Source organism: Poecilia latipinna, unplaced genomic scaffold (genome assembly GCF_001443285.1).
Source record: "Poecilia latipinna isolate Pla-1442-1.1 unplaced genomic scaffold, P_latipinna-1.0 Scaffold4133, whole genome shotgun sequence".
Taxonomy (NCBI): Eukaryota; Metazoa; Chordata; class Actinopteri; order Cyprinodontiformes; family Poeciliidae; genus Poecilia; species Poecilia latipinna.
The window spans coordinates 20,840-30,072 of NW_015116749.1; the positions used below are offsets into that span (position 1 = coordinate 20,840).

Genomic DNA, 9,233 nt, shown 5'->3' on the forward strand with positions numbered 1-9,233 from the left:
ATGGTTGGATGGATAATTGGATGGTTGGATGGATAATTGGATGGTTGGATGAACTGATTCCTGTCTGTATCTTTCCTCCTTTAAAACATTTGATCTCGTTTCATTAATTATCCAGGTTTGCTGCTTGTATTGATTTTCTCAGTTCAGCTCATAGAAACAGAAAATGGCCTCATCCTCTGGGAATCAGACCAAAGTGCTGATCAGATCCCAGATCAGCCTTCTGCCCTGAACGTTTTCTCCATGACCTCCCTGTTTTCCCTGCAGACGGACACAGACGTAGTGGTGCTGATAACCGGAGTTCTGGTGCTCATCACTCTGCTTCCCATGATCCCTCAAGCCGGGAAGCAGCACCTCTGGGAGTATTTCGACATCTTCGGCCGCCTGGCGTCGTGGAACCTCAAAAACCCAGGTAGGACAGGTTGCTGCTGAATTTTCTGGTAGCTCCGTGTTCGTCCTGCTAACCGTCTCCTCCCATCCAGGCCACGTTTCCGAGGTCTACCTGATCCACCTCCACGCCTCCGTCTACTCCCTCTTCCACAGGCTCTATGGAATGTATCCATGCAACTTTGTTTCCTACCTGCGCTCCCACTACAGCATGAAGGAGAACATGGAGACCTTTGAGGAGGTGGTGAAGGTGAGGTGTAATGTCACGAGTGAGCAGGCACTGCCCCTCATCTAGCAACCCCAGCTAAGCCCAGCTTGTTACCTAGCAACGCCAGTGGGACTCTGCCGATGGGCAGAGTTCCCATCAGCAACCAACCAAAGCTGAGGTCCAGCACGTTTGGTCTGCTGATTTTACCGCTGTACAATGGCTGCTGGAAAAGACAAGTGTTTTGTTGTGGATCTACCACCCATAAACCACTTTCTGGATTCTAGTTGATTGTGCAGGAGGCTCTACTAATGCTTTTTAAATATGTGAGGTTGTATAGTTGCGCATCTGTTTGCAGCCATTTTCAGGTGCGAGTGTAAATGTTGAATTGTGGGCGTGGCCAGCAGCAGATTATTTGGATTTAAAGTGACAGGAGGCCCTAAAACAGATAAAATCTCATTATCTAAGACTTATGATTTCATGACCAAATGTAACTGTGTGAAACCCTTTCAGCCAATGCTTGAACATGTTCGTATACATCCCGAGTTGGTGACGGGAACCAAGGACCACGAGCTGGACCCCACCAGGTAAACCCGTCCTGCTCCTCCTGGATAAAATCCTCCTTTAGTTTTATTCGCTTCTCTCTTCCTGATGGCGCTCTGCTTTCCTACCAGGTGGAAAAAGTATGAGATCCATGATATCGTCATTGAATGTGCCAAAGTGTCCCTAGACCCAAAGGAGGCATCCTGTGAGGAGGGCTACGCCACCATGCCTGAGAACTTTTACCCACAAGCCCACCTGCGGGCGCAGGACTCCACATCGAGCCCCTACACAGACCTGCACAGCAGCTACGGTGAGAAAACACACCGACACGTTTCAATGCTGAATTTATCTCACATTTCTGTTTATTTCTTTGCCAAAAATCAAAATATGTTTTCTCTCAAAGTATTCACGCCCGTTTAGAAATTTTTGATGTATGAGGACTAGGATTGAAACGATTAATCGTTTATTGAATTAATCATCAGCTAATCTAGGGATTGATTAATCGCTAACTGGAGTACACAGACTGAAAACAGTGTAATTTACTGAAAAAACAACATAATCAGAGCAATAATGAAACCAAAAGTGTACAGAAAATATCCACATTTAGTATGCAAGATAAAAACACCTTTATATGTAAACATGTTTTAGCCAAAACGTGGCTTCAAAGTTTCAACTCTACTAACAGTATTGATTCCTCATCTTCTCAGCAGTAACTTTGCAGCCGCTACGTTTACGTTTACATTGGCCTCCATGTTTGTTCTCGACAGGAAGTTCCTCTTCGACGCCGTTCTCGACTCCGCGGCAGCCGCTGCCCCCGCCCCTGTCCCTGCCGCCCCTCTCAGGCTCTCAGTCCTCCTCGTCCTACCGAAGCCCGCAGACCTCCAGACGGCAGGTGAGGTCATCCAACAGCTGGGCTAGGACTGGATTCATCGAGTTTCAAAAATTTAATCTTTGGAAAATCTCCTATTTATTTGGGCTTTTAACTCTGCCATGAAATGTTGGGGCCAGCCTAAGATTTAAAATGTTTTAATTCAAAGAATAAAGTTATAGTATTACAAGAAAACAGTCAAAATAATGCAAAAATAAACTGTTGTTACCAGAATAAAGTTTAAATATTTTGAGGATGAAGAAATAATTTTATGTGAACTCCTAAGTGAAAAATATCAAAAAATTCAATCAGAAATGTTGAACATTGGTGATGGTATCACTGTTACAGATTTCAACACCTGAGCATGAATTTATTTTCAGCACCAAAAGTTCAAAACAATCTTGATAACTTTTATTAAATTTGGGAGATTAATTTTTTTTTAAATTGCCCAGAAATCAGATTTTTATCCAAAAAATTTTTTTTGTTTGTTTTCAAAAGTCTGACTTTTATCTAAAAATTCTGATTTTAATCTCAGGATTCTAACTTTTGTCAAAATTAGAACTTTTTTCCCCTCAAAATTCTTTTTTTGATTTCAAAATTTTGACTTTGTTTTCTCAGAAAATTGAAGTCAGAATTTTGAGAAAATCTCCAGATTCCTTTCTTTTCTTTTTACCTGTGGTCCTAATCGTCCTCCGTTGTTTCTGCAGAACTCCAACAGTGAACTGAACTCTTCCTGTGGGGGGAAGGACCCCCTGTGGAGCCCCTCCTCTCTGTGCGGCATGGCCACGCCCCCTTCCTCCCGGGGCATGTCGCCCAACCTGGAGCTCTCCCACAGTGCCTCACACCTTCCCAGCCGCTTCCACTGCACGTCAGGTACAGAACCAACGCCGCGCCGTTGCATCGCTCCGCGACGTTCAACGCCGCGCCTGAATTCGTTTGTTTCGCTCCGAGCAGGAGGAAAAGGAACGCCGGCCTCCAGCACTCCAGCCACCTCATCCCCACCTCCCACTCTGTCAGATGACTTCCCTGTAATCTCCTTACCAGCCAACACGGTCCAGTCCAGTCCGCCGAGAAAAGTATGAAAACTCCCCGTCTGTTTTATTAACAGCTCTGTGGAACAGGAATGCAGTCATGGCCAAAAGTTTGACAGACATAAAAATGTTTTTGTAGCTTGAAAATGTGACCATAACTGCACTTCAGTTGTTCAAAACTTTGTACTTTACAGTTTTGTTGCCCAGATGGAAACAACTTGTACATATATTTGTGTGGAAACACATTTTAGTTGTATTTTAAGGCTATAATGCATTAATCTGTTCCATGTTTGCCAAAACATTTCGTCCATCGCTGTTAGGTTACCATATAGGAATTAACTCAATGAAGTCCGAATAATTTAACTTTTTTTTTTTCTAGGATCGTCGACAAGGAGAAAGCAGCAAGCCTGGACTGGTGAGACAGGAGCAAGTCAGAGAGATGGAGAAGAGTGTAGAGGGAGCTGGAAACAGAGGTGAGTAAAAGCTGGACCTGATCCCATAAATCAATGAAACAAGGTTAACACTTCCAACCAGGTCAGGATACAGAGAACACACTGGTAACCAGCCTGTTCCTATACATCTCTGAAGCTTTAATTGAACTATTAGTTTATTTTTACCTTAGTGTGTCGTATCTTAGCTTATTTAACTTAGCTTATTTGTACCTTAACTTACATTGTTTGTAGGTTATCTTAGCTTGTTTCCCTTTAGCTTATCTTCTTTTTACATTATCACATCTTATCTCATCTTGGCATAGCTTAGCTTATTTTAGCTTAGCTTGTTTTTCTTATTGTGTCATCCTATCTAAGCTTATCTTGGTTTAGCTTATCTTTGTATTAGTTTACGCTGTGTGTTATCTTAGCTTATTTCACCTTAGCTTTGCTTGTTTTTACCATATTGTGTTATGTCTTAGCTTTTCTTGGTATAGTTTGGTTTAACTTATTTCAGCTTGGCTTATTTTTACCTTATTGTGTTGTATTATAGCTAATCTAATCTTGGTTAAGCAGCTTAACTTTTGCTAACTTAGCTAGGCTAACCTAAGTTAGCTAACATAACCTACTTAAGTTAGTCAACTAACTTAACTAGCCTAAGTTAGTTAACTAAACTAACTTAGGTTAGTTATGCTACGCTAAGTTAGCTTAGATAACTTAGCTTTTCTTAGTCTTACCTTTGCTTACCTTATTTATAGCTTATTATAACTTAACTTATTTCACCTTAGCTTATTTTTACCTTATTGTGTTGTATCATAGCTTATTTTAGCTTAGCTCGTTTCACCTCAGTATCATATCATATCTTAACTTAGCTTGACTTAGCTTAGCTTATTTTTAGCGTAGTTTAGCTTTGTTTTTACCATACCTTATCTAAAATCAAGCACAGAATCTGTGAAACCTTGTCTGTTTTCTGTAAGCGTTTTCTTCAGACATCCGCCGTCTTTAAATATTTATTTTTTCCTCATCAGACGCAGAAAGTGCAGCGAATGTCACCATGACGCTGACGGAGCTGTCGGTTTTCATGACGAGGCAGGAGCTGGACCTTCAGCTGAGAACGGAGAAGGAGAGAGAAGAAGGTCAGTCTGTGGTGCAAAACAATGTGGCCATGAAAAATCATGCAAAGTCACATTAAAAGTGTCTTTATTTACCGAATGGCACTTCATGACAACAGCCAAAAACATTCATTGACACTCCTTCATGGTCATGTCAGTGTTATGCAAAACCTTTCAAATAAAGTTTTAAGGGCAAAACTAACTTAGAAGAAACTTTTGAGCAAGAAATAGTAGCTTGTTTTAAGTCAATATTGATGAAAAAGCACAACTTCCACTACAGATTATTGGATTTATAACAAGGGAACCACCACCAAAAATTTTTAAGTGAAATAATCTGCCAATGGAACTAGAACTGGGTTGCTAGGTAACAGGCTGGGCGTGGCTGTGGTTGCTAGGTAACAGGCTGGGCGTGGCTGTGGTTGCTAGGTAACGGCGGTGGAATTTTCTACTAATGGAACTAGAACTTTTTCATCATTGTTGACTTAAAAAAGCTTGTATATCTTGCTGTTACTTATAAATTAGTCTTATTTCAAGTGTACTAAGATATTTACAGCAGACACTATTGTGATTATACAAGCGAAACACAGTGTGTCATTGATTAATCAGATTAATCATGAATTTCTTTGTGTTTCCGCTGCAGCTGCCATCACAGAGGAGCTGATGAAACTCACTGAAGACAAGCAGGAGCTGCCGGGGCTGAGAGGCTACGACTCTCCTTTCTTCCACACCACTGAGACTCTGACGGGCCGCCAGACGCAGAACCCGACCTCCTCCTCCAACGCCCACCCAGGCGGCGCCGTCAGAGAGCCGCGCTACGCCGCGTCCACTCCGGACAGAGCCGAGAGCACCTCAGGCAGCGGCGGCGGCGGCGCTGGCGACAGAGCAGCGGCGTCGGATCGGTCCGCCGTGGATCGGTCCTGGTCCTTCCAGTCCGGCTTCACCCCCATCGACCACCACCTGCTCCGGAGCCCCTCCGCCCCCGACGACGACTCCTCCAAGTTTGAGATGTTCTCCCCGAGCCCGTGCGGCAAAGCGCCGATTCCGTACGAGTCGCTGTTCGCGCTGGCCCTGCCCAGGGCCGCCTCGCTGTTCGTGGGCCAGAAGACGTCGGAGGCGGTCCACAAGGCGGCGATGGAGAGGCTGCTGCAGCGCGAGGAGGGCCTGGAGGACGGGGAGGAGGAGGGCGTGGTGTCGGCTTCGCCACTGGAGGTGCTGGATCGCCTTGTTCAGCAGGGGAGTGACGCACACGACAAAGTCCTCAAGAGGTGACGCTTGCAGTTGATGAAAATATTGTTTTATCTGTTCTTTAATATTTTTACTGTCATTAAACGTAACATCAGTTGATATTAAATATTCAGAGTTGCATATAATGGACCAACATGTTTCCCTTTACTTTAGTTCTAACTTTTTAATAAGGTAAAAATGTGAATTTTGACTAAACGATATATATTGAAATAAAATCACAGGTTTTATGGTATAAACAATAATTCTGAAAAACAAATGGTGACATATTTACTAAAAAAAAAAAAGAAAATAAGATTTTTTCTCCTGTTGGCAGAAAACTGCAAAAACAGAAAATCTTACCAATTAATTTTGGTCCAGTTTCTGGTGTGGTTGTTTATTTCCAGCTGCAGTGAATCTCGATGAACTTGTTTTTGTTTGTCTTGTCCTTTCACAGATTACCTTTGCCAAGTAAGTCAGCTGACTGGACTCACTTTGGAGGTGAGGAGCTGAACTTTTCTGTTCAATTTTCAACAGATTGTTGTTAAAAATTAACAAAAAGAAACAAATATAAAGTGAATAAACCAGCAGGTAGTTTAGCAGATTCAGAATGTTTGTGGAATTAAATCTTTTGTCAATCTGGTCATGTTGTAAACACAGAGAGACGCTGAAATGTTCTGAATTTTTTTTTTATGTTTGTTTTTTTTTTTTTTTTTTTTTTTCAAAAATGCAATGGAAAAAACACTTTTGCCTCACATGAGTCACATGATCAGCAACCGGATGTTGCTACTGGGGGAAATGACAAAAAAGAAGACAGGAAGTAGTTGAAGGGCATGTTTTTTTAATAACTTATTGTGCATGTGTTAAGCTCGAGGCCTGGGGGCCAAATCTGGCCCGCTGTAGCTGTTTGTGTGGCCCTGTAGACTCCAGACCCTGATTATGGAAATTCACATAAAATCAACAGATCCCAGGATTTTTTATGCTAAAGCATAACTAAGTTTATTGCATATTTTCTGCAAAAATGTAGAAAAATGTTGGGTTTAAGTGACACTAACTGTAGAAGTCAGTTATTTCTTACTTTTATGACAAAAAGTCACATGGAACGTCATATGTAAGCGCAAATATTGCAAAATTACTTGCAAATATTTTTTAATTAGTTCCATAAAATCTCAAAACAATCACAAAAACAGTTGCAAAACTCTGTAGGGACGGAACGGTTTGGACAGATGTTCAATATTTATAAAACAGAGAGACTGATATTTATTGATAGTTTATCAATACATTCTGGCACAACCGCCTCTGAAAGATCTTTCATGATCTTAATTTGGCCCAAGATAAAAGTGAGTTTGACACCTCTGACGTACAAACTTATTCACATGTGATTTTAACTGCATTTCTTGCAATTGTGTTTTTTCGACATTAGTGCAAAAATTGACAAGTTTTGCACACATTTTTAATGGAAACGCCGGTACTGACTGCAAGCATACGTCACTCAAAATGTTTTTCTTCTTGAAATAAATCACTGAAAGTTTTTCTGTTTGAAACCAACAAAAAACAAGGATTTTTATGAGACATTGAGTTAAACTTAAAGTAAAAGTAGAGTTTTTCTGGGCTCTGCAGTCAGTGAGAAGCTATCAGAGGAGCGCCAGTGATGGGTCACATGCTCTGAGACATGAGTGGTATGTTAAAGTGTTACCGAGCTGAACAGGGAGTTTTCTCTTTTCAGCTCAGGCTGATCAAAACAACGTTCCCACAGTTCTCATGAATCCCTCCACCTCTGAAATGAAAAAGCCGACCAGTTAGAGATGACTCGGCTTCTGTTGTTTGGATGCCAGGCCACAAGAATCCCATTTTCTCCAGCTGCAGCCCACAACAACATAAAACTCTAATTAATCTTCTGGAATTTAATAAACCTCCCTGGTTTTCCTGATGGAAGTCATGTCATTTCTACTGAGCTCAGTCTGCTGCCTGCAGGTGAGAGGATGTTTCAGGACTCACCGAGCTTTCAGGAAGTATTCCTGAAACGATTAATCGATCATTGAAATAACCGTCAACTAATTTAGCAATTATTAATCATTAACTGCAGTAGTTAATGAGAAGCAGGCCTGCAGATGAGAAACTGGATCAGGATTTATTCAGCCTGAAACGATTAATCATATTAATCGTGATTAATTGATTGTTGAAATAATTTTCAACTAATTTAGTAAATGATTATTTAACTGGAGGATACAGAGTCAAAAAAGGCCATTTGCTATAAATCCCCGTTTATATTTACTTTTTATGCTTAGCCAGATTTGATTTCTTTAAGTTGTGTAGAACTCGGATAGGACTAAACCGATTAATCAAATTAATCGTGATTAATCGATTATTGCAAAAATTGTCAACTAATTTGGTGACCAATAAAATGTTAACAGGAGCATACAGACTCCTAAAATGGGCACTTGGTTAAAAAAACCCTTCATATTTAGTTTTTATGTTGATGTCAGGCTAAGAATGTATTATTTTTCTAGAATAAAGTTGTACAACAAAAAAGTTCAAATAATACGAAAATAAAATGTAAATTTTACTAGAAAAAAGTCGTAATATTAAGAGAATTGAGTATTTTTTGAGAAGTCCAACACAAAAAAATAACAAAAAAATCTCAATAACACTGGAAGCTTTTTTTCTTCATAATTTTAAGATGTTATTCTGGTAAAAATGTGGCTTTATTCTACAAATATCATCCCTTTCTTTTTGCATTTAAACAAACCTTCTCTTAGCGAGACGAACGACTGAGAGAAAAGTCATTTTTCAAACTATTTCCTGTCATTTTTCATCTCCTTTTTTAAATTTTTGTTGTCAGGCTCGGCTCCTCTGGACGAGCTCCACACGCTGCGCAGCCAGCTGCTGCTGCTGCACAACCAGCTGCTGTACGAGCGCTACAAGAGGGAGCAGCACGCCGTCCGCAACCGCCGCCTCCTCCGACGCATCATCAACGCCACGGCGCTGGAGGAGCAGAACAACGCAATGGCAAGTTTCAACTCTTTACTACTTCTTAGCCGCTTTCCAAGAAACAGGCAGCTGCTAAGCTAAAGTAAATAAAACTGGGCTAGCAGGTGTTTATCTTCCATATAAACTATAAAGTATCTTTTTGTCATGCTTGCAGATGAGTAGGGCCACTGAAAACAAACAGAACGGGATTCTGACTTTTTAAAATCTGAATTCTGATTTTAGTTCTGTATCGATCTATGAGCCAAAATCCAAATAAATAGCCAAGTCAGTTATGATGACAGTTCATGAAATGAATCATGTGGCTGTTTATTCTTTGTAAATCTGCATTTTATCCAGACTGACAGTTTGTTCCAAATCCATCCGGTAGAGTTCAGTTTTAAGACTAGACTTGCCCAATGGTGCGCATAGTATTTAAATAATTGATAGTGGAAGAAAAGTGGGAATTTTGAG

The 9,233-nt window shown here is 40.8% G+C and overlaps 1 protein-coding gene across 1 annotated transcript in view; it reads left to right on the forward strand.

Moving 5' to 3' along the window:
* tsc1b (TSC complex subunit 1b) overlaps nt 1-8,891 on the forward strand; it is a 19,235-nt gene extending 10,344 nt beyond the window's left edge. The window contains exons 5-16 of the mRNA XM_015025462.1: nt 265-409; nt 480-634; nt 1,103-1,176; nt 1,264-1,442; nt 1,900-2,024; nt 2,708-2,873; nt 2,955-3,076; nt 3,411-3,504; nt 4,488-4,595; nt 5,212-5,836; nt 6,250-6,293; nt 8,635-8,891. Of these exons, the coding sequence (XP_014880948.1) occupies nt 265-409; nt 480-634; nt 1,103-1,176; nt 1,264-1,442; nt 1,900-2,024; nt 2,708-2,873; nt 2,955-3,076; nt 3,411-3,504; nt 4,488-4,595; nt 5,212-5,836; nt 6,250-6,293; nt 8,635-8,864 (2,067 nt within the window). The 3' untranslated portion in view covers nt 8,865-8,891. The remainder of the gene's footprint in view (nt 1-264; nt 410-479; nt 635-1,102; nt 1,177-1,263; nt 1,443-1,899; nt 2,025-2,707; nt 2,874-2,954; nt 3,077-3,410; nt 3,505-4,487; nt 4,596-5,211; nt 5,837-6,249; nt 6,294-8,634) is intronic.
* Nucleotides 8,892-9,233: the final 342 nt, after the last annotated feature.